This window comes from Tursiops truncatus, chromosome 10 (assembly GCF_011762595.2).
Source record: "Tursiops truncatus isolate mTurTru1 chromosome 10, mTurTru1.mat.Y, whole genome shotgun sequence".
NCBI lineage: Eukaryota > Metazoa > Chordata > Mammalia > Artiodactyla > Delphinidae > Tursiops > Tursiops truncatus.
In genome coordinates this window covers 33,089,426-33,113,137 of record NC_047043.1, presented here as the reverse complement: position 1 = coordinate 33,113,137, position 23,712 = coordinate 33,089,426, and the positions used below count along the sequence as shown (strand labels likewise).

General features: G+C 47.3%; 2 protein-coding genes across 4 annotated transcripts; both read right to left on the bottom strand.

The window, feature by feature from the left end:
- Nucleotides 1-194: 194 nt before the first annotated feature.
- Nucleotides 195-4,944, bottom strand: TREML1 (triggering receptor expressed on myeloid cells like 1). 3 transcript variants are annotated; one of them, XM_033864284.2, is made up of 6 exons: nt 4,819-4,944; nt 4,299-4,631; nt 2,133-2,250; nt 1,662-1,747; nt 1,113-1,165; nt 195-753 (listed from the first exon to the last, which is right to left on the bottom strand). In XM_033864284.2, the coding sequence occupies exons 1-6, from the start codon at nt 4,859-4,861 to the stop codon at nt 439-441; spliced, it is 948 nt and encodes a 315-aa protein (XP_033720175.1). In that variant the 5' UTR covers nt 4,862-4,944; the 3' UTR covers nt 195-438. The 3 variants fall into 3 exon arrangements, with proteins under 3 accessions (XP_033720175.1, XP_033720176.1, XP_033720177.1); XM_033864285.1 differs by having other exon boundaries at nt 1,662-1,744; XM_033864286.2 differs by lacking the exon at nt 1,113-1,165 and having other exon boundaries at nt 590-753.
- Nucleotides 4,945-8,727: 3,783 nt separating this feature from the next.
- TREM2 (triggering receptor expressed on myeloid cells 2) lies at nt 8,728-22,612 on the bottom strand. The gene is made up of 6 exons (XM_019949820.3): nt 22,407-22,612; nt 13,244-13,401; nt 11,431-11,781; nt 9,900-9,990; nt 8,973-9,166; nt 8,728-8,890 (listed from the first exon to the last, which is right to left on the bottom strand). Exons 1-6 carry the CDS (start codon nt 22,610-22,612, stop codon nt 8,874-8,876), a joined length of 1,017 nt encoding a protein of 338 aa, XP_019805379.1. The 3' UTR covers nt 8,728-8,873.
- Between the last annotated feature and the right edge of the window lie 1,100 nt (nt 22,613-23,712).

The following is a 23,712-nucleotide window of genomic DNA, read 5'->3' as shown; positions in this document are numbered from 1 at the left end:
GAAGAAGTCTTCTTGATGCCCCTTAATTCAAACTGTGTGCAGTATTCTGACCAGGGAGGGAAACCACTTCCCCGCTAGCAGAACAGGCAGGAGATCATACAACACAAACTCTGGACGAGTGTTTTCAGTTCTTGGGCCATGTGAAGTCAAACTTGGGCCCTTTCCTTCCCCCTCAAGCATCAAGAGCTCATATATTATCATGTAGAGTTTATTTAGCCCTGTGGTGTAATGACAGAGGAACTAGCATGGGGGGGGGGCTTCCCCAGACACCTCAATCATTCCAAGTATCACTTACCAGGTGAGAAAAGTCAAGATACTAGATCAGATCCTAAAGACCCTAGTTGCTCTGATATCCTAAGGATCTAGGGCACAGACTGCGTGGATGGCTGCACAGAACCCTGGGGATGATCTCTGTGAGTTTACAGGATGGTGAACAGCTTAGCTGGGTGGAATCTCACTATTAGGTGGATCCTGGGCTGGCTCGAAGGAGGCTCCTCCACTCTTGTCCCCTCCAGGGAAGGTGACTGTGGCGTATGTCACAGGCTTGGAGCAGATCTCAGCCTTAGCAGGCAGAGGGGGCAAACAGGATGGGGCTGGGGGTGGGTGTTTCCCTGACAGGGAATCAAGAGGAAGGTTGGTGTAGGTGTTATTGTCAAAGGAAGGTGGCGAGTCAAGCCTAACATATGGTACATCCGATGGCAAGTCAGCAGCCAGTCCAGAGTCACTGATGTGGTGGACCACTGAGGAGGGGGCCTGTAACAAAAGCAGGCAAATCAGGCAAAGAGAAAATGCCTCCCTCTGCCCCAGTTCCCTTAGATGGGAAGCCTAGGACCAGACTGGATCTGTCTCTTCAATCCTGAGTATGTCAGTGGGCAAGAAGGCTTCACTTTGAAGATTTTCATGCCCCGAGTTTCTCTACAAATCTGGGAAGGTGGATAGCAAGGTGGGAAGGTAGGAGACCATTGTTGCCAAGTTTACAGCGTTTGGGAAGAGGGTTTGGACCTCTACTGGGTCACAGTCTTTTCTCCACCTCATCATCCTGGGACTTCTCAGTGATTGTGGCAGAGGGAGGGTCTGGGGAATTTGGCTGGGGGCCTGCGGAGATCTCTTACCGAGCCTGAGACTCCACTGCTCTGAAATCGTCCACAGGCAGAAAGCCTGTTCCCTGGCAGGACAGAGGACAGAAGCACAGTCTGCTTCTTGTGCTGACTCAGTGCCCGCCTCACGCCCTTCAGAAACTTTGGAAACCTCTGTCCTAGCCTCCACCTTCCCCACTCCCACCAGCAAAGTTTTCCCCTTCCATCTCCCCAGCCCCCACCCCCAGCCAGCCCTAACTCTCCCCCCACCCACTTACTGCTTCCACAGCTCCCCTCAACCTGCCTCAACACTCAATCCATCTCCCAAAATCCCCCACCTCCTCCAGTCACCTGTCCCCAATCCCACTGTCTCACCCTCTCCAATTCCTGTTTCTCCCCAGGCCGCCTCCCACTGAATCTCTTTGCTCTCCTCTACCCCTCAGCCATGGGAATTCTAGGATCTGGGGACCCTTACTGAAGCACATCTGTAGGGGGAGCAGACCTAGATTCTCAGCCTTGAATTCAAGACTGACTGATACAGGACCAGGGGGCCATTCTGAGATAGGCAGGTGGACAGCTACGTACCTTTCCTTTTGGCCATCACAGCAAACAGCACCACCGCCAGCACCAGCAGGCCCAGCAGGAGCACAGCACCCCAAATCAAGGGTCTGCTGAGAGACACAAAGGAGTAGGTGAGCTTAGCCCTGAGCCTGGCACAGAGCTGCTTGCCAGGAATCCTAGAGAAGTGGCACAGAGGTGCAGTTCTTGGTGAGCCACGGTTGGAGAAAGATTTTTGGAATGGAATGAGGAGGACAGACTCAGGCAGGGCAGAGAGAGACACTATCAGGGTATCCTGGCTGGAGATCTGGGATGAAGGGGTCAGTGCTGAACTGGGAGGGAAGTCTGTCTGTCTGTCTGTCTGTCTGCCTGGTCAGAAATTCCCCAGGAGTGGAAAGAATCATAAAGTTTCTTTTCAGTTTAGTCTGGGGCTCTAAACAAGCCGTATCTTCACCACCACCCCTTCCCAGCTACCCAAATAACAGTTCTTGTCAGTACCTCTTCTTATCTCGGCTGGGATCCAAAGGGCTGGCACTGCCTACAGGATCTGAAGAGGAGATGTCAGCCAGACTCCCGACCTGATGGGTCTCCTCGTCCTTCTCTTTCAGGCCAGGAGCTGAGTCAGAAGGAAATACTTAATGAGAACATACCCATTGTGGGCAGGGTTCAAGGGCCTATTGAGATCTGAGGGACTGGGGGAGTAGAGCTGAGGAAGGAGAAGTCCCAAGTAAGGAACACAAAGAAGCGGTGCTTGGGATATTCCTTAGGGGCCTCTCATTCTGGAGGTCAGGGAATGGCCTCTTTATGTCTTTATCTGGTTGTGAATATGCTCACTTTCCCCTTTACCACCAGCTCCCAACCCTCCCCCCCTGCATTTCTTCTCCACCTGCTCCCCCTGTACCCAGGCTGCTCAGACTATGCAGAAACCCTACTGGGTAATCTGTGCCCACCTCCCTACCCAACCTCACTCATCTCATTGGAGACCTTGCTCCTGGCTCTCATCACTTGTTCTCCAAAGGGGCCTCAGCCCAGCCTGCTAGACCTCTCCACATACCTGCAACCCTGTGACCACCCCTGCAGGCTGGCTGAGCCCCACCCCAAGCTCTGCGCTCAGGAGCTAAGGAACTTAGGGTCAGCCCTGATGTGACACAATGCCAACTGATCCTTGCTGAGAGCCTTGCTTGGACCCTGAGACTTAGTTTTGTGACAAGGTTTCTGTCATCCCAACAACATGCTTAACTTCTGTCTGTGGGACTCAGGGTTGGTTTCTCTGGGCCTGAGGATCTGCCTTGGGAACCCGGGCAGTCCTTCTAGACCCTCTGAGAGGAGAGGCTTGCCATGTTCTCAGAGATTCACCATTCCCACTACCCAACCCATTCCAATCCAGGAACTGGAGACGCTATGGCCCCAATCTTGCTGCATATGTCCTGATCTCCTGGAGTTTTTTAAATCACCCACATCCTCCCTAGATACTGTGCTCTACCTGCCTGCCTGAACATCCATTCTCTACAGCTGTTGGGGTCCTCAGCACCTGCCCCACTTCAGGCACCTGTCTCCCTGCCACGTATTCCCAGTGCATTGTCTTGTCACAGCTTGCCATTTAGGGAGTTGTAATCTTGAGTTACTAAACCTTAGTGTCAAGGAAGAAGGAGAACAAAGGATGACTAGGGTTAACAGAAGTATATTTATAATATAAATAATAATTGTGGACTCAAGAGGGATTCTAATGAGAGCTTAGTCCATCCTCGTAATTAAAAGATGGAGAAAAAACTGAGAGAAGGAAAAATGCCTTTCTTAATTTCATTATTTTGGGCATTTGGCACAAATTACTCGAAAAAGGAAGACCTGAAAATGAAAACAATGTCAGCATCCACAAGTGCAAGGTAGGACAGTTTCTGCTTCCTCAGGTAGCTGACCGCGTTCCCGACAGAGCACTTCTTTTTTTTACAATATCCTATGTTTATGGGAAAAATTTACTACTTTAAAATGTACTTTCAATAAATACTTAGACATGAGAAAGTTATAGCCTGTGAAAATGAAACCTGTGAACATAGTTTCTATACTGAAAATAGGGTTGAGAATATTAACTGTTCTCAACCCTATAATATTAACTGTTGCTGACACTATTTTCTGTTTGTAAAACTGAATGAGTTGAAGGAATTCAGGCATTGAATGTACCCTGCCTGTAGGTGAGGCACATACTAGATGCTCAGTGAAGACCTATAAAATTAAATAAGATATAAATTCAATAGTTTTTAAGCCATCAGACTTTTTATTACAGCAATAAAAACCTGGAAGATGTAAAAAACTTAATTCCAGTTGATATGTCTGAATTAAAACTTTGTTTAAAACATTTCTAAGCAAAATAATAGCATCAAGTATGTTGAAAATGCTGGACAAGGAGGCCAAGGCCCTGAGTGGGGAAAGAGAATTTGCCTTCCTGTGGGGAGACCCACTTGTGCGGGAGGGGAAAGGGGACTGCTGTGTGGCTGGTTTATCTCAGACTTCTCACCCAGTTTGGTTTCCGTTCCCTGCAGAGCTGTCAAAAGGATATCTGCTCCCAATTCCTCCCCCACAAGGGCCCCTACCCACCAAGGACCCAAGAGCAGCTGGTGGGGCAGGAAGGCAGGTTAGAGCAGTGGTGGCCAGGCTGAGATAACTCACCTGCAGGGAGCACATCCAGACTGATTCTGTGCACAGTCTGGGGCCCTGAGATTCCCTCTACCACGCAGCCGTACTCTCCGGCATCCTCCTCCTGTAGGGTAACCATCTCCACCTGGAGCAGGCCACCCCCCAGGTCAGTGAGAAATATGCGGCTGCTGGCTGGGGCCCTGCGATCCACAGCTGACGACACCAAGGGCTGGCATCCCTCTGGCAGGAACCGGCACCACACCTTTCGAGCCTTGACATCCTGGAGTCGGTAGTGGCACTGCACCAGGATGGAGCTCCCCACAGGCGCCTGCAGCACCTCAGGGAGGCTGCCAGCCGAGCCCTGGCCTAGGGAAGGAAAGTTGCAGGGATGTTGGACAGGGCACCTCCTGGCCCACCCACTGCATAGGGGCACAGGGATCTAGAGGTCCACCTTGTGGGCCTACATGTTATTGTTGCCATGGTAATGCCCGTTATTCCTGGGCGTGGAGCGGGGTATGTGGGGACCCAGAGTGCAGCTCCTTCTGAAGCTTACCTGCTAGTCCCAGGAACAGCAGCAGGAGCAGGTTGGGGCCCATGGCTGGGCAGGGAGATGTCAGCTCTGGGGCTTGCCTGGGCACTGACACAGCATTCCCCTGGGGGCAGGAAACTTTTGCCTCAGACGGTCACGTGGGGTTCTCAGTGACCATGGGCTGGGAAGCAGGCACTGGTGGGCCCCTCCATGGGTGGGGAGAAGGAGCTCTTCCAAGCCCTGGTTGGTTCAGTGCTCAGGAACAATCCCTGAGGGTAAGAATGGGCAAGGTAGGGTGAGAAGACCCAAGGAAAAACAGAAGGCTGGGAGCCTGCCCACCCCTAAGGAATGAAGAGCGGGGGGAGGATTGTGACAACCAGAGAGCATTAGAGAAAGGGGGAAGATGGTCCTCAGGGTATTCCAAATATAGAATCCGATGAGGCAGAGCTGTGAAGGAGGGAAGTATAGTGTCCTTCTCATGGCCCGAGGCCATCTTGATTTTAAATTCTGTGTGAGTGCCCCACCCAAGTTCTCAGGAGATCGTCCAGGAAGCCCCACCTTGACCGTGCGCCCTGGGCTGGCCTGTCTTCATTTCCTCAGATGCGCGCTCCCTAGACACTTTGAGTGTGGACCACGTGCTCCAGTTCTAGGATTTGCGTTATTGCTTTGATAATTAGTTGGATATTGAACCTCATGTATTCATCTCATCTTCATAGCTTTTCTCTCTGTTTCCATCTTTTTGTTCTGATTCCTAGAAGATATCTTCATCTTTTTCTTCCATCCCTTCTCTCCTTGTCCTTCAGATTTTTATCCCTTAGTGCTTTTAATTTACAAGACTTGTTATTCTCCAAGCATTTCTTATTTATAGCATATTATTTTTGTTTCATGAATGCATTATCCTCTTTGTTAGGAGACAGTTCTCTATGAACATTTTCGGGCCTTCCCAGGAAAGGGCACTCACCAAGCTTTGTTCCAGGGCGATTGAAGAGCAAACATGCCTTGGGAGTTAGAGACAGTGTGTCAGCTCCAGAGAGATTTGCTTCCATCCTTCCCCTCCCTCCCTGGAGAAGATTAGTTCATGGTCCAGAGTGAAGACCTCTCTGTCTCTCTCTCTGTCTCTGTCTCTGTCTCTGTCTCTGTCTCTCTCTCTCTCTCTCCAGAGAGGAAGAAGGGCCAACATGCAGATGTTCTATATAAGCTCCAAGTCTCATAATTTGGGGTTCCTGTCCTATGACACAAACCCACTCCCTGCAGAGGGACCATCTGGCCCTCATTCACGTCACCTTGTGCAGAACTGGGGTTTGGGGATCCTACATGGAATGTGAGTAATAAACCTGCTGACACCGGGGGAGCACCAGTGCTCAGAGAGACAGGAGCAGTCAAGGTGGGGATGGCTGGGAGGACACACTGCTCTGACCTAGATGGTCACACCTGGAAAGGGGCATGAAAAAGCCAGCCTCCCTCCCTCCTCTGTCCTCTTTTCTCTCCTCCTCCCCTCTCTCTTCCTCTCTCCTTTCTCCAGGAGCAAGGGAGTTGAGAATGGGAAACTGGGAGCAGGAGCCCGAGAAAGCCGGCTTCTGCGTTAAGCTGAGCCTCATGGACATGGTGATGGGGTGACCAGCTGTCCCTGTTTACCTGACACTGGGGGTCTTTCCAGGAGACAGGACCTTCAGTGCTAACACTGGCAGAGTCTCCGGCTAACTGGACAGATGGGTCTCCCCAGTGAGTGATATGGAAGTACGTATATCTGTCCTGCCAGCATGTATCAAGCTTTCTTTGATTTCCTTACAAGAAAATTATTTTCACACTAACAAGCCATGTGGGAGCATTGTGTGAGGAGGAGACCTCTCTTCAATATTTACTGAGTGCCTAAAACAGATATGGTAGGTGCTGGGTGCCTAGGACAGAGGTGGCCAGGATCCAGGGAGGTGTCCTATCATTGGGCATTAGAGAAGAGGAAGGAAGCCAGCGCTTATCCAGGACCTACTATGTGCCAGACATCTGGCCAGGACTTTAATGTTATTCCTTTCAATCGCATAAAAACCCACCAAAGTAGAGTTGTTTTGTTTTGGTTTGCTGTTGGGTTTTTTGTTTGTTTTTACATGCAAGGACCCTGAGGCTCAGAGGAGTTAAGGAATTTGCTTAAGTTTTCTTAGTAGGAGGCAAACTTGAAATTGGAAAACCCCTTCTGTTCAGTGTGCACTCCAGAGAGTCCAAGGCAGGGGATCCCGGTGGCGATCTGAATCCCAGGGTAGATGTCTCTGACATGGCAGAGCAGGCAGGAGAAAAGGCTGAGTTCCCAAGGGGAGGAAAGTTCCGGCGGCACTCCACCACCAGGCACATCCTGGAGCCTCCCCTTCCATCTCATCACTCTCGGTGCCCAGACCGGGCGGGAGCGAGGGAGGTGCAGGGGGCTCAGTTTGGGCTCTTCTCAGCCTTGGCTCCTAGACTGTGCCTGTGTCTGCAGGAAGGAGACGACTGCCCCAGGACCCGATGGGGAAGTTTCATGTGCCGCTGAGTCAGGGACACCAGGGAAACACAGACTGGACCAGAGTCCTGGAGCTGGGGACGGCAGAGCAGCCTAAGCAGGGAGTGGGTGAGGCAGGGCTGGGGCAGGACTGCAATTAGGGGAGTGATGTGTTGACATGAGGCTGGAACACAGGACTGCATCAGGGGCTCCTTCCCAGTGATTCAAAACCCCAGGTACCCACACCCAGCTTAGGGGGCAACGCAGCCCAGTGTGGCCATGGCCACAGGGGCTCCTGGGCTTCCACCTCCCTGAGGCCCAGGACAGAGAACCTGAGGATGTGGCCAACTTGCTTCCTCCTCTTCGGGGCAACCCACTCTCAGGGTAGTGTCCATCCCATTCTCCTCACTCCACCTCAGGTGGCGTGTGTGTGTTGAAGAGAGAGAGAAGGTTCCCTGAGCTGCCTGGCACTCTTCCCCCCTTGCTTCCTCAAAGCGTTTCTCAAACGGTTCCTTCTGACTGCTCTTCAGAATTGCATCATCCCCCGCGCCTTCTGCACTCCCCGTACTCCTAACCATCTGACTGACTGACTTACTCTGTTTGTCTGCTCTCTTCCCACTAGAACATGGCTCTGTGTGGGCAGAAATCTTTGCTTGTTTTGTTCACTGTTATGTCCCCAATGCCTAGACTAGTACCTGGCACGGAGAATATTTATTGAATAAATATACAAATAAATGAGTAGGATTGAGCTAGAGGGAAGGACATCTTGAATGCCAAGTGAAAGTAGGATTTCCAGGCTCTACGAGGGACTTTGGGTAAATCCTTTCCCTTTTGAGTCGCAGTTTCCCTTCCACAGGATAAGGGGCTTGCACCAGTAGTCCCCAGCTCTGGTTCGCTGCACTCTGCAACCCAGTCCCTTGCCATTTCTCCGGAGGCGGAGTAACATGATAAAAGCAAACCTCTAGGTTTGCTAGAGGTTTGAGTCAGCTGGGAATTGGATGGACTTGAGGGGGGTGGAGGGAGGAAGGGGGCCTGGGGCAGGGGGCCCAGCAGTAATCCTAGGAAACTGATGGACAGGAGGCAGGAGGAGGAGAGGAGAGGATGCTAGAGAAATTCCACAGGAGGAGGCAGGGCTTGGTAATCAGATCTCTGGGAGGGAGAGAGAAGAATAAAAAGATTGGCCAGTTTGGAGCCTGTGGGAATGGAGGGACATGATATCCTAAAACCCTAGGCCCCAAGGAGCCAGACCTTTTATCTTTTCCTCATCTGAATTCACTCTCCTAGCCCTGTAGCAAAAGAGACCTTCATGACGCCCTAAACCATCAGTTAAGCATGAAGTCTTGGATTTATTTGTGAGAGTGTTTAATGTCCAATGTCCAGAGTTGGTAGATGTCCTTCCCACCTCCCATGCACACACGCACACACACACACACACACGTGCAAACACGCACAAATCCCTGCTTCCAGGGGCCAAGAGAAGCAGGGTACAGGCAGAGTGGCCTTTTGCGAAAGCAGAACCAGGAGACTTGGTGGCCAAGGGGCGGGTGTGCAGCAGGCTGGGGTGGTCCGTGCAGACCTCTCCTGGGCCTCTCCTCCACCGTGGGTCCTCCTGTCACGTGTCTCTCAGCTCTGCAACAGACAGAGTACTCACTTGGCCCCTCTCAGCACCACCTCACCAGCCCCCAGCGGCCACCGTGCTCTCCAAGCTCACCTGTCAAGGTTTGGAGCTGGTAACCTGGGTCATGGCCACAGCCCAGCCCACTGGCATGGGGTGTCCTCCGTTTCTGCCCATGCCAGGCTGCAGCCCAGAGAGCGCTGGCTGCCAGAAGCTTGCTGAGAAAGATGCAGGCCAGGAGGAAAAGGATGGAAATGGGTGGGAAGGGGCTCTCCTCTTCAGAAAGTTTCCTTGGAGAAAAAAAAGAGGACATGTGGGAGGCCATGAGGGGACCCACAGACTGGAATCTGCCCTCATAGAAGGAATGGGGAGACACGAGGAGCTCCGGGGGTTGAGGATATCTCCCCATCCAGCACCATCCCTGGATGAGGCTTTGCGGGGCTTGGGGGAACCTGTAGTCAGGAGACCTGAGTTCCAGGCATGGATCTGCCTGCTGACTGCTTTTAAACAGTTACCTCCCTTGCTGAGCAGTTTTCTGCATGATGGTGTGGTATGGTGTGTGTGTGTCTGCATGCACATGTGCACTTCATGGTTATACTCACAGTGTTTAAACACCAATCAAGAACCAGTCGGAACTGATTCTGGTCCCATCAGGGAAGCAGGGGTCTGAGGGTACCAGTTTTGTACTAAAATGCTCAAAGTTTCATTGTTGCTGAATTGTGGAGATGTCTGAGGGCTGCCAGGGAAGGGGGTGGGAGGCCGACCACTCAGCAGTCTTGGCGCAGCAGCTACTTACAAACTGTTAGGGAAGTTTTGCAATATTTTAACAACTGGCACAGTCATACCAACACACACTGGCTGGTTGGAGGGGTGTTTAGACAAGATCACATGCAGACACTTTAGTGTCTCATTGCCTTGGAATTTGTACTTCTGGCACGTGCCACCCCCCAGCTGCCACCCCATGCCTTGGCTCTGCAGGGTGGAGGTCTGCCCAGGGATTTTAGGAAAGACCTGTCACTATACCTGGAGATGCTGTGCTCCACCTGGGCATCCTCAAAGCGCTCGGACTCCTCAGGGATCCAGAGATCTCCAGGGTCCTGGTAATCAAGGGGGTCTGTGGGAGACAGAGCCTGTGAGCTTCTAGCCCCCCTCCTTGATGCCACAGTGGGGAGAACCTCTGTGGGTGGGGGGAGGCTCTCTGGGACATGGCCCTGGGTGGATCAAGTTGTTAACCTCTCTGAGCCTCAATCTCCTCACCTGTAAAGTGGGGCAATTAGGAACACCTTCTTAATAATAGTGTTGCAGGATACAGTGAAAGCATCCTGTGTAATGCCATCCCCTCACAGGAGCTCAGTAACTGCAGCTCCCACCCTCCCATCACACAGGGTCTTTAGGAAGATCAAAGGAAATAATGGGCGTTTCCGAAAGTCCTGTGTAAACAGTCGAGCCGCCTGTGCCAGCTATGGATTATTGTTATTGTTGTTGTTGTTGTTGTCCTTTTCCTGCTGTTCTCTTGGGAGTCAGCTGAGCCTTAGACCCTGATAGGGCTGAAAATCTGTGTGTCCTCGCCCCCTACTCTCATGGTGGTAGGGTTTGGGGTCTAAGGCAGGCGGTGTCCCCCACCCTCCCCACCTTAGACAAATGTTACTTTCAACCTTCATTTCCATGATAAGGGGCCATGTTGGAGAGAGGAGTTGGACAAGGGGAGAGTCAGAAAAGGGACACGTGACCTCAGATTTGTTCTCCTTTGGGACACAATCACGTTCCGGAGACACAGACAGAAAGCTTTCCTGAAGGGCATCCCCTGTGCAAACTCAGGGATGAGAAGGACCCCACCACTGCGCATCTCACCTAGTCAAGCCTGAAATGAGGATCCCGAGCAGTTAGCAGCAGGAGGCTGGGGCAACGACTGTCACTGACCCCCAAGCAATTTTAACTCTGTCATGTCATTTGTGTCTCATGGGAGCCCTGTGGGGTCAGCAGCACAGGCACCACGACCTCCATTTCAAGATGGGGAAATGGAGGCCCAGAGAGGAGAAGCACGTTGCCCAGGGTCACAGCAGTGTTCCTTTCTAGGGTTGTTTCTCTGTACCAGGTTGGTGCTTAATCTATGTTGGTAGGTCCGTTGGGTGGTTGGGTGAAGGAATAGGTGAATGTCCTCCTACTCCTTAAGGACCACCTCAGTGCTCACATCCTAACCAGATGCCAAATGGATAAAGCTGTTTGGGGGAAGCAGGACCACAGCTAGCTCATAAGGTGCCTTGGGCAAATTAGAGAACTGTACCCTTCCTGCAAGTGATGCAGTCCTCCACCAGGGAGCACAGCCTGGAGAGAGACAGCAGGGCTGGATGTGACCCCCTTGTGCAGTTAGCAACCTGCACAACTATCCACAGCGACCCTGAGTTGACCCTGAGTTGTGGGGTGGGGAGGGACAATATCCACACTGTGGGATTTCCCAGGGTCCCCAAAAGCCCTGAGGGTGGTCCTGTGCTCAGATACTAAAGACGACCCCAGGCCCAAGAGCAGGCCAGGGTGCAGTCAGCTGCCCACTCACCAGCCAGCACCTCCACCAGGACCTTCCTGAGGGTGTCGGCCTCGCTACCATGGAGACTCTGGCACTGATAGAGGCCAGCGTCGTGGGCTTGAAGATTCCGCAGAGTAATGGTGAGTGTGCCACCCAGGGCATCATCCGTGATGGCCGTGCTCCCATTGTGCCTCTTCAGGAAGGACAGCAGCCACGAGGGGTGAGTGCTGACCACCTGCTGGCACAGGCCCTCTTCACCCAGCTGGCGGCACCAGGCTTTGCGTCTCCCCCAGTGCTTCAAGGAGTTGTAGGGGCAGGAGACCCTCAGGGACCGGCCTGCCATGCCCTGGAACACCGTGGTGTTGTGGGCTCGGGATAGCTCTGGGGAGGAGACATTCATTCACTTACCAAATGTTTATTGAACACCTACTATGTTCAATGAACAGAAGAGACAGAAATCCCACACTTAAGGAACTCAGGCCTTTACACAGGTTGGGAGAAGGTGGTATAACCCAGGTATGTGTTTATAGGAAGCTGGAAACCAGGAAACCCGGGTCCTGGATCTGGCTTTATCACCATTGGACTTGCTGGACGTCTTTAGAGAAATAACTGACCCTCTCTGGGCCTATTTCCAGAGACATTTGGTCTTGAAGTTCCCTCCAGTCCTAGTCCACTCATGTTCTTCCTGTCACATGAAATCAAGCCCTCCCCTCTCCCACTCCATCTCAAGAGAGCAGGGCCAGTGACCCTCTCAGGCCTGGGGCTGGTCCCACGTGGGGCTGGGCACCCCCACCGCACGCCCTCCATCCTTGCTTCCTTTGCAGCTGCCCACGCTCATACCAGCACTGCATTCTCCTCTTTCTGACCTTTAGCTTCCAGCTTCCCTATTTCTGTGCCTTTGTTCCCCTTTCAGGAGGGATGCGTCTCAGAACTATTTTGGGAGAGACATGAGGCTGCTATTTTAGGGACCCTCCTTGGGGTGGGCTTAGAGTGCCAGTCTATTGCCAGGGCAGGGGCTATAAGAGAACCACCCAGTGCCCTCTGCCTCAGCCTCCCCTCTCTTCAACCACATGGTGACAGAAACTTGTAAAAAGGATTGGGGAGCTGGTGGCCTGTCTTTTGGAACCAGAAAGACCTGGTGAGCAGTGCCCCCTCCATACTACCCAGTCCATCCCTCTGCCTTTGGGCAGGCCAACGCATCCCCCTCCCTTACTCCACCTCCAGCCAAGAAGCTCCAGCTCCATTGGAACAGTCTCTCCTCTCACCCAGGTATGCCTATTGCTCTGGGGGAGCAAGAGGCACCCTTCCCCAACGAGAAAAGGCCATCATGTGCAAGAATCTGGGATGCCAGTCTCCCCAGCTCAATCACAAAATCTTCAGCCCCTTCACCTCCCATCCAGGGCTGAGGACAAGAGGACCTTCAGAGCACAGGAGGGGCACCCCAAAGATGCAGATTGCCAGTACCAGGTTCTTTTCTCCCTCCCACGCTGCTACTCTTCTGGGGCTAGTTAAGTGGTTCATAATTTTAGGGGCTCTTACCAGTGCCCCCCAAAACTTCCCCCAACTACTAGCTAGTGCCTGAGATGCCACCATCAGAACTCCTTCCCTTTCTAGGTGTCCGAATCCACCAGCCTCTGACACTTCCACGTACATGAAGAATCTGATGCTGGGGAGAGAGGGAGATGATGAAGAATATGGGGCACAGTGAGAAGAGGGGGTGCGGGACATGCCGAGAATTTCAGCCATCTTCACACTTTGGCTCAGTGCTCCCTACCCACCCACCCACTTGCCATATACTCAAGGAAGGAGAGGGAAAGAAGGCAGCGGAGGGAGGGAATCCTACCTGTGACAAAGAGCAAGATGAGCAGCCCAAGAGACTCCATGTCACCCTTCCCTTGTGGAGGACAGACGCAGGGTGCCTTGTGCAAGATCTCGTCTTTCCCTTGAACTGCAGGAAGGAGAGGGTCAGGCTCGTCAGGCGCTGCCCACAGGAACCGGCTCCTGGAGGTTGAGTAATCATCAGAACTGGGATCTGGCTTTATGATTCAAGGAGGGGGAGTGGGGTGGGGGAGGGGAGGAGAGGAGGAGCCACCACTGCAGCCCAGCAGCGCGGTGCTGAGGATCCCAGACCTCCAAGAGGACAGCCCACTGTCCTGCCTGTACCAGCCTTCTCATGGTTTAGAAGACTACCCTTTCTCCATTCAACTGCCTTAGTATCTTCATTGAAAATCCCTTGACATGTAGGTCTACTTCTTGACTGTCTGCTCTGTTCCATTGATCTACGTGTCTATCCTTTTACCAATATCACCCCATCTTGACCACTCTCTGTGGCTATATAACAAGTCTTGAAATCAGGTGATGTGAGTAATCCAACTACACTGTTCCTTTCCAAAATGGTTTTAGCTGTTCTAGTAATTTTGTTATGTAAATTTTAGACACTGTGTGTCAATTTCTCCCCCCTACACTCTCCCCAAAGCCTACTAGTCTTTTGATGGGATTACACTGAATCTGTAGCTCGATGTGGAGGGAACTAGACATCTGAACACTATCGAGTCTTCCAATCCGTGGACATATTTCTTCTATGGTTTCTCTCACCAGTGTTTTATAGTTTTCAGCCTACAAATCTTGCACATATTTTGTTAAATTTCTATCTAAGTATTTCATGATTTGGGTGCTATTTTAAATGTTTCTAGCTTTCTGTATCTTAGGCAGAAGCAGAACTCAGAAATCCCATGAATCTTTATCTTACTTTCTGTCCCACTTATGCCCCATTCTGACCTCTTCTTCTCACATCCTTCCTACCTGAGAAAAGCATATTTTTTATTCCTCTAAGCCTCATAGCAAAGGGCAGGTACCAAGAAATCTTTGCCAATTCATGCATATGAATTCACAGCGTGTGCACATCAAACTCTCTCTTCTCTTAGCTTGTGCTAATTTGTAGTTCAATCCCCTAATTCTCATGTCTGAGCATAGGAACATTTCTGCACCACCCCACTCCCAAGCACAGGGTCCTTCCTTTCCTTTTGCTAAATCTGAATTCAAAGATACCTGCCACTTCACACTTGGGCACAGAGATCTTTTCCCCTCTATTACATCATTCCAGCTGAATGCCATCATTCACGTATGCATGCATTATTCAACTACCATGTACGTGCTGGAGAACTCAGGTCTCTTGGTGCCTCAGTGTTCCTGGATACAGTGGTGACCATTGCTGAGGGAAGCCCTAGAACCAGAGGCATGACTGGAAACATGACATACTCCTGATGTCTAACTTTGGCTAAGACTTCACAGCTGCTGCGTAATCCCTTTCAGAATGTCTGGAAGTTTCCTAGTAAACTGCCTATAGCAGCTCTTCCAGATCGTCACTATCCTCAAATACACAGCTCTACTCCCCCTCCTTCCCTAGAAATAAATCAACATATGTGAACATCCTCACCCTCTTTCAGATTCTGTTATCCTCCTATCCCCACTCTCGCCCACCTGGGCGGCCAGAGAAGTACAAGAGTCCGGTCAGGACCATGGCCAGCACCCAGACAGGCCCTGGGATGGGAAAGGGTGTGGCTGCCAACAACTGGCAGGGAAATAAGCTTCTCGAAACTGAAACAACTCAAACTCTATCCAGGCACACCATCAGCCCAACCTGGGAAATCCCTTGCCCAGCCCTGCCTGAGAAGTGGGCTTGAGAGAGTGACTTTCAGTACCCACTCCACCCTTAGCTGGCACCACCAACCACAGACATTAGAGCCTACAAACATCATCTGCTGCTAAGCGGCCACTTAAGATTTCCTTTTCCCACTTCCCTCTTTGGTCCCGTCCTGCTTTTGCTCGATCTCATCTTCCTGGATCCAAACCCCTGCCTTCCACCCCCAAACTCTCTCTCACTTCTGATCCCTCACAGACTTGACGTGCTCCCACCTCTCTCTTTGTATTTGCATTGTCACTCTCCGCCACTTCCAGCTGAGGCCATTCTCCCATTATTAAGATATATTTTCTAAGCTAAAGATCTCAACCCCTGTCCAGGGGCCATAGTGAGGCAGGATGTCCAGCCAAAGGGAAGATCTGGTTGAGAACACCAGAGCTTAGAAGAAGGGACCCAGGCACTGAACCTGGTGAAAGGCATCATAGGTGTAGGGAATCTCACCTGCCACTTGATTGGATCAGGAGTCATCCAGATCTGGCAGGGGCAGGGGAAGATGTCTAGCCTGAGCATGGGGCAGAGTGTAGGATTGGTAGGCTGAGTGGGACAGAAATTGAAACTACAGAGTAGGGGTTAAGCACACAGGCTCTGCTTCTTATGGTGAGTAAGCCCAGCTCTGTTATTTACTAGCTATTGGGCAGGTTTCCTAACTCTCCAGTTGGCTTCACTATCTGGGTATGTAAATGTGTATGCCACATTGTCAAGTGCTCAAAAAAAGTAGCTGGCATTATTTTCCTCCCTCTTCAATATATTTTTCTCTAAATTCTTTCTTTCTTCCTCCTGTCTATGTCCATCCCAGATTTCCATTTTCCTTTCCCAAGATGACTGCTCTCTCTCTCTCTCTCTCTCTCTCTCTCTCTCTCTCTCTCTCTCTCTCCTCTCTCTCTCTCTCTCTCTCTTTCTGTCTCTCTCTCCCCCCTCCCTGCCTTTGACAATCCCCAGGAACTTGCTTTCTCACCTATGTCCTCTCTCTTCCAGTATCTTTAAGTTCTACCGCCCTCCCACCCCCAGAGCCATTTTTTCCTCCATGTTCACATGGGCACAGTCTCACCTGTCCTGAAAACCCCTCGTTTGTCTCTGCTGCCCCTTCAATTGGTGTTCTTTTATTATCTTGTATTTTTTTTTGAATTTTTGAATTTTATTTTATTTATTTTTTTACAGTAGGTTCTTATTAGTCATCCACTTTATACACATCAGTGTATACATGTCAATCCCAATCTCCCAGTTCATCCCACCACCATGCCCCGCCGCTTCCCCCCGTTAGTGTCCATACATTTGTTCTCTACATCTATGTCTCTGTTTCTGCCCTGCAGACCAGTTCATCTGTACCATTTTTCTAGTTTCCGCATATAGGGAATTTGTTTTTCTCTTTCTGACTTACTTCACTCTGTATGACAGTCTCTGGATCCATCCACGTCTCCACAAATGACCCAGTTTCGTTCCTTCTTATGGCTGAGTAATATTCCATTGTATATATGTACCACATCTTCTTTATCCATTCGTCTGTCGATGGGCATTTAGGTGGCTTCCATGACCTGGCTATTGTAAATAGTGCTGCAATGAACACTGAGGTGCATGTGTCTTTTTGAATTATGGTTTTCACTGGGTGTATGCCCAGTAGTGGGATTGCTGTGTCATATGGTAATTCTATTTTTAGTTTTTTAAGGAACCTCCATACTGTTCTCCATAGTGGCTGTATCAATTTACATTTCTACCTACAGTGCAAGAGAATTCCCTTTTCTCCACACTCTATCCAGCATTTATTGTTTGTAGATTTTCTGATGATGCCCATTCTAACTGGTGTGAGGTGATACCTCATTGTAGTTTTGATTTGCATTTCTCTAATAATTAGTGATGTTGAGCAGCTTTTCATGTGCTTTTTGGCAATCTGTATGTCTTCTTTGGAGAAATGTCTATTTAGGTCTTCCGCCCATTTTTTGACTGGGTTGTTTGTTTTTTGATATTGAGCTCCATGAACTGCTTGTATATTTTGGATATTAATCCTTTGTCCATTGCTTCATTTGCAAATATTTTCTCCCCTTCTGAGGGTTGTCTTTTTGTCTTGTTTATGGTTTCCTTTGCTGTGCAAAAGCTTTTAAGTTTTATTAGGTCCCATTCGTTTATTTTTGTTTTTATTTCCATTACTCTAGGAAGTGGATCAAAAAAGATCTTGCTGTGATTTATGTCAAAGAATGTTCTTCCTATGTTTTCCTCTAAGAGTTTTATAGTGTCCGGTCTTACATTTAGTTCTCTAATCCATTTGGAGTTTATTTTTGTGTATGATGTTAGGGCGTGTTCTGATTTCATTCTTTTACATGTAGCTGTCCAGTTTCCCAGCACCACTTATTGAAGAGACTGTCTTTTCTGCATTGTATATCCTTGCCTCCTTTGTCATAGATTAGTTGACCATAGGTACATGGGTTTATCTCTGGGCTTTCTATCCTGTTCCATTGATCTATATTTCTGTTTTTGTGCCAGTAGCATATAGTCTTATTACTGTAGTTCTGTAGTATAGTCTGAAGTCAGGGAGTCTGATTCCTCCAGCTCTGTTCTTTTCCCTCAAGACTGCTTTGGCTATTCGGGATCTTTTGTGTCTCCATACAAATTTTAAGACTTTTTGTTCGAGTTCTGTAAAAAATGCCATTGGTAATTTGATAGGGATTGCAATGAATCTATAGATTGCTTTGGGTAGTATAGTCATTTTCACAATATTGATTCTTCCAATCCAAGAACATGGTATATCTCTCCATCTGTTGGTATCATCTTTAATTTCTTTCATCAGTGTCTTATAATTTTCTGCATACAGGTCTTTTGTCTCCCTAGGTAGGTTTATTCCTAGGTATTTTATTCTTTTTGTTGCCATGGTAAATGGGAATGTTTCCTTAATTTCTCTTTCATATTTTTCATCATTAGTGTATAGGAATGCAAGAAATATCTGTGCATTAATTTTGTATCCTGAAACTTTACCAGATTCATTGATTAGCTCTAGTAGTTTTCTGGTGGCATCTTTAGGTTTCTCTATGTATAGGATCATGTCATCTGCAAACAGTGACAGTTTTATTTCTTCTTTTCCAATTTGTATTCCTTTTGTTTCTTTTTCTTCTCTGATTGCTGTGGCTAAAACTTCCAGAACTATGTTGAATAATAGTGGCAAGAGTGGACACCCTTGTCTTGTTCCTGATCTGAGAGGAAATGCTTTCAGTTTTTCACCGTTGAGAATGATGTTTGCTGTGGGTTTGTCCTATATGGCCTTTATTATGTTGAGGTAGGTTCCCTCTATGCCCACTTTCTGGAGAGTTTTTCATCAAAAATGGGTGTTGAATTTTGTCAAAAGCTTTTTCTGTATCTATTGAGATAATCATATGGTTTTTCTTCTTCAATTTGTTAATATGGTGTATCACATTGATTGATTTGCGTATATTAAAGAATCCTTGCATCCCTGGGATAAATCCCACTTGATCATGGTGTATGATCCTTTTAATGTGTTGTTGGATTTCTGTTTGCTAGTATTTTGTTGAGGAGTTTTGCATCTATATTCATCAGTGATATTGGTCTGTAATTTTCTTTTTTTGTAGTATCTTTGTCTGGTTTTGGTATCAGGGTGATGGTGGCCTCATAGAATGAGTTTGGGAGTGTTCCTTCCTCTGCAATTTTTTGGAAGAGTTTGAGAAGGATGGGTGTTAGCTCTTCTCTAAATGTTTGATAGAATTCACCTGTGAAGCCATCTGGTCCTGGACTTTTGTTTGTTGGAAGATTTTTAATCACAGTTTCAATTTCATTATTTGTGATTGGTCTGTTCATATTTTCTATTTCTTCCTTGTTCAGTCTTGGAGGGTTATACCTTTCTAAGAATTTGTCCATTTCTTCCAGGTTGTCCATTTTATTGGCATAGAGTTCCTTATAGTAGTCTCTTAGGATGCTTTGTATTTCTGCCGTGTCTGTTGTAACTTCTCCTTTTTCATTTCTAATTTTATTGATTTGAGTCCTCTCCCTCTTTTTCTTGATGCATCTGGCTAAAAGTTTATCAATTTTGTTTATCTTCTCAAAGAACCAGCTTTTAGTTTTATTGATCTTTGCTATTGTTTTCTTTGTTTCTATTTCATTTATTTCTGCTCTGATCTTTATGATTTCTTTCCTTTTACTAACTTTGGGGTTTGTTTGTTCTTCTTTGTCTAGTTCCTTTAGGTGTAAGTTTAGATTGTTTCTTTGAGATTTTTCTTATTTCTTAGGTAGGCTTATATTCCTATAAACTTCCCTCTTAGAACTGCTCTTGCTGCATCCCATAGGTTTTGGATCGTCGTGTTTTCATTGTAATTTGTCTCTAGGTAATTTTTGATATCCTCTGATTTCTTCAGTTATCTCTTGGTTATTTAGTAACATATTGTTTAGCCTCCATGTGTTTGTGTTTTTTACCTTTTTTTCCCGGTGATTGATTTCCAATCTCATAGCGTTGTGGTCAGAAAAGATGCTTGATATGATTTCAGTTTTCTTAAATTTACTGAGGCTTGATTTGTGACCCAAGATGTGATCTATCCTGGAGAATATTCCGTGCGCACTTGAGAGGAAAGTGTAATCTGCTGGTTTTGGATGGAATGTCCTATAAATACCAATTAAATCTATCTGGTCTATTGTGTCATTTAAAGCTTGTGTTTCCTCATTAATTTTCTGTCTGGATGATCTGTCCATTGGTGTAAGTGAGATATTAAAGTCCCCCACTATTATTGTGTTACTGTTGATTTCCTCTTTTATAGCTATTAGCAGTTGCCTTATGTATTGAGGTGCTCCTATGTTGGGTGCATATATATTTATAATTTTTATATCTTCTTGGATTGATCCCTTGATCATTATGTAGTGTCCTTTCTTGTCTCTTGTAACATTCTTTATTTTAAAGCCTATTTTATCTGATATGAATATTGCTACTCCAGCTTTCTTTTGATTTCCACTGGCATGGAATATCTTTTTCCATCCCCTCACTTTCAGTCTGTATGTGTCCCTAGGTCTGAAGTGGGTCTCTTGTAGACAGCATATATATGGGTCTTGTTTTTGTATCCATTCAGAGAGCCTGTGTCTTTTGGTTGGAGCATTTAATCCATTCACATTTAAGGTGATTATCGATATGTATGTTCCTATTACCATTTTCTTAATTGTTATGGGTTTGTTTTTGTAGGTCCTTTCCTTCTCTGTTTCCCACTTAGAGAAGTTCCTTTAGCATTTGTTGTAGAGCTGGTTTGGTGGTGCTGAATTCTCTTAGCTTTTGCTTGTCTCTAAAGCTTTTGATTTCTCTGTCGAATCTGAATGAGATCCTTGCCAGGTAATCTTTGTTGTAGATTCTTCCCTTTCATCACTTTAAAAATATCATGCCACTCCTTTCTGGCTTGTAGAGTTTCTGCTGAGAAATCAACTGTTAACCATATGGGAGTTCCCTTGTATATTATTTGTCATTTTTCCCTTGTTGCTTTTAATAATTTTTCTTTGTCTTTAATTTTTGTCAGTTTGATTACTATGTGTCTTGGCATGTTTCTCCTTGGGTTTATCCTGCCTGGAACTCTCTGTGCTTCCTGGACTTGGGTGGCTATTTCCTTTCCCATGTTAGGGAAGTTTTCGACTATAATCACTTCAATATTTTCTCGGGTCGTTTCTCTCTCTCTTCTCCTTCTGGGACCCCTATAATGCGAATGTTGTAGGGTTTAATGTTGTCCCAGAGGTCTTTAGGCTGTCTTCAATTCTTTTCATTCTTTTTTCTTTATTCTTTTCCATGGCAGTGAATTCCACCATTCTGTCTTCCAGGTCATTTATCTGTTCTTCTGCCTCAGTTATTCTGCTATTGATTCCTTCTAGTGTATTTTTCATTTCGGTTATTGTGTTGTTCATCTCTGTTTGTTTGTTCTTTAATTCTTCTAGGTGTTTGTTCTTTAATTCTTCTAGGTCTTCGTTGAACATTTCTTGCATCTTCTTTTTTTTTTTTTTTTTTCTTTTTTGTGGTACATGAGCCTCTCACTGTTGTGGCCTCTCCTGTTGTGGAGCACAGGCTCTGGACGCGCAAGCTCAGCGGCCATGGCTCACGGGCCCAGCCACTCCGCGGCATGCGGGATCTTCCCGGACTGGGGCAAGAACCCATGTCCCCTGCATCGGCAGGCGGACTCTCAACCACTGTGCCACCAGGAAAGCCCTCTTGTGTCTTCTTGATCTTTGCCTCTATTCTTTTTCCGAGGTCCTGGATCACCTTCACTATCATTATTCTGAATTCTTTTCTGGAAGGTTGCCTATCTCCACTTCATTTAATTGTTTTTCTGGGGTTTTATCTTGTTCCTTCATCTGGTACAAAGTCCTCTGCCTTTTCATTTTGTCTCTCTTTCTGTGAATGTGATTTTTCTTCCACAGGCTGCAGAATTATAGTCCTTCTTGCTTCTCTATCTTGTATTTCTGTTATTTAAAAAAAATTTTAGAGATGGCTTTGCTGTTCATGCCTTTGAATCTGATCCTTAGAAGTCACAAGTGGCCTCCTCCCAGTCCTCCCCTTCTTGGCTTTTCTGCTGCCTTTGACATCCTTGACCACTGTGCTGGTTATTCTCCTCTCCTGCCCCCTCCACCAACCCATGTTCTTTCTGCTTAGTCCTGCTCTGTCCCAAGGAGACTGACCCCCTCTGGACTGCATCACCCAGGCTCCCAGCTTACTGGCTTACTGATGGGTCGAGTCAAGGGAAGATATTGGTAAGGGTTTGGAGGCCAGGAGGAGAAATAAGTTGGGGTCTCTACTTCCTCCTACTCCCTCCTCATCTGCCGTGGTTTAAACAGGGGCTGCTTTCCTCTGTAGCTACAGCTCTTATTGGTGGTCCCTCTTCCATGGCTCTGGTGCTCACTCAGTTCCAATAACACAGTTCTTTCTCCTTGCTCTTTCAAGTGTGGGGGTGTTAACAGCTCCCGGTCTTTGGATGCATCACGATCCCTTCCCTTACTGGTTCCCTTATCCTTGCCCACTCCTCTGTAAAGAACCCTGTTAAAATGATTGATAATTCAGCCCTTTTGTGTAAGCCATTTGTTCCTAGAAGGAAACTTGGCCTTCAAATGCCCCCTCCTTCTTGACATTCCTTTCCCTCTTATAGAAGGGAATGGGAGAGGCTGGAGCACTCTTCTCAGGGGCACATTCATTTATTCTACAAATATTTTCCAAGCACCTACCATATGCCAAGCACCATGCCAGTTGCTAGGGAGATGCAATAAACAAGAGGCAGTTCCTCTTTGTTGCTAGATGTGGAAGTGATGTTGATATTGTAAAATCTGTAGTGGCTGGATTCTAGAAGGTTAATACCTGGGTTTGGGGAGTGAAGTAAGACCCTCGAATGAGTCATCAGAGAAAGTCTGGGACATATCTGGCCATCTCATCCAGAAAGGCACATGGGCGTCTGGTCCAAGATCGAGTTGAGAAGTCAGAATGCCCATCAGGGTAGAAATCAGGCCAGGCTTTGACCACAGAGATCTGCCGGCTGAAATTGGTCTTGCCATAGTCGGATGCATAATGCCTTAACAATGAAAGAGAATTATTAGAGAATTGCAGCCTTTCTGAAAAGAAGGAAAATGTTTCTCCAGGGAGGGGCTGATTTCCACCTCTAGCACAGACTGGACCCCACACGGTGGCACTATTTCCCTGTGATGCCCTGGTCTAAGCTAGGTCACAAGTCCTTCCCTCTACACCCAGAGTGTGTTGGGCAATCAGGGATCAACAAGGAAATAAATCTTGAGACCAATGTGCATCTAGCATCAGCCCTTCCTAACATTATCTGGCCATGAGACCCTTTTAAAATTACTCTAAATTTCGAGACATTCACAGGAGTTCTAGAGCAATAATTTGTGCCTTAATTAGAGTAGAAAGCAAAAATAGTCCTAAAGACAAATTAGTTGCTGTGAAATTTGCTTGTTTCGAAAAAAAATTTTTAGCAGAATTTTTAAAGTCTCAATTTAGAAAAGTTAGATAATTTTTAAAGACCTAGTATTGAAATTATAAGACTCAAGATTTAATCGTGCTTACTAAGTAGATGACATAGAGCAAATGATACCAACAGTTACTTGGTAAATACTTCTTGTGCAGTTGAAACATCATACCTTCAAACCACAAGCAATTTCCTCCAGGATCAGCTGCCACACTTAGGTGGTGCCCAGCTCTAAAGGGAGATTATGGCTATTACAAGAATAACTATGTAAAATGTATTCAGCATTTATAAAATCTTTTAAAAACTATATTCAGTTAATCTTTATCAGAAAAATATATGAAAATTCACTCTAAAAAGGTAAAAGTTGTCCATAATCCCACCACTTAAAACACACTAACAGTTATTGAGTGCTTACTATGTGCTAGGCAAACACATACTTTACATGTGTTACCTTATTACCCATCAGGTAGGTAATATTATTGTTCCAGGTAACTGGGATCCAGAGAAATTAAATAACTTACCCAGGATCACACAGCTCATATAAGGTAGAAGTTAGATTTAGATCCACGTAATCTGGCTCCAGAGCCAGTCCTTCATTTTATTGAGTGGAATTTTCCTTCCCTCCTCTAATCCCATTGCCCAGAGATAATCGTAGTGATATTTTGATGTATGTTCACCTATTCTTTT

Coding starts and splice junctions, on each gene's coding strand:
- TREML1 (XM_033864284.2), bottom strand. CDS start 4,861: ATGGGCCCCAACCTGCTCCTGCTGCTGTTCCTGGGACTAGCAG. Junction 1,166..1,661: donor TGTGATGGCCAAAAGGAAAG/GTACGTAGCTGT, acceptor CTGTCCTGCCAG/GGAACAGGCTTTCTGCCTGT. Junction 754..1,112: donor GCAGTGGAGTCTCAGGCTCG/GTAAGAGATCTC, acceptor CTTTTGTTACAG/GCCCCCTCCTCAGTGGTCCA.
- TREM2 (XM_019949820.3), bottom strand. CDS start 22,612: ATGCATCCGACTATGGCAAGACCAATTTCAGCCGGCAGATCTCTGTGG. Junction 13,402..22,406: donor ACTTCACTCCCCAAACCCAG/GTATTAACCTTC, acceptor CTCAACCTCCAG/GAGCCGGTTCCTGTGGGCAG. Junction 9,991..11,430: donor CCTGGTGGAGGTGCTGGCTG/GTGAGTGGGCAG, acceptor TGTCTCCCACAG/ACCCCCTTGATTACCAGGAC.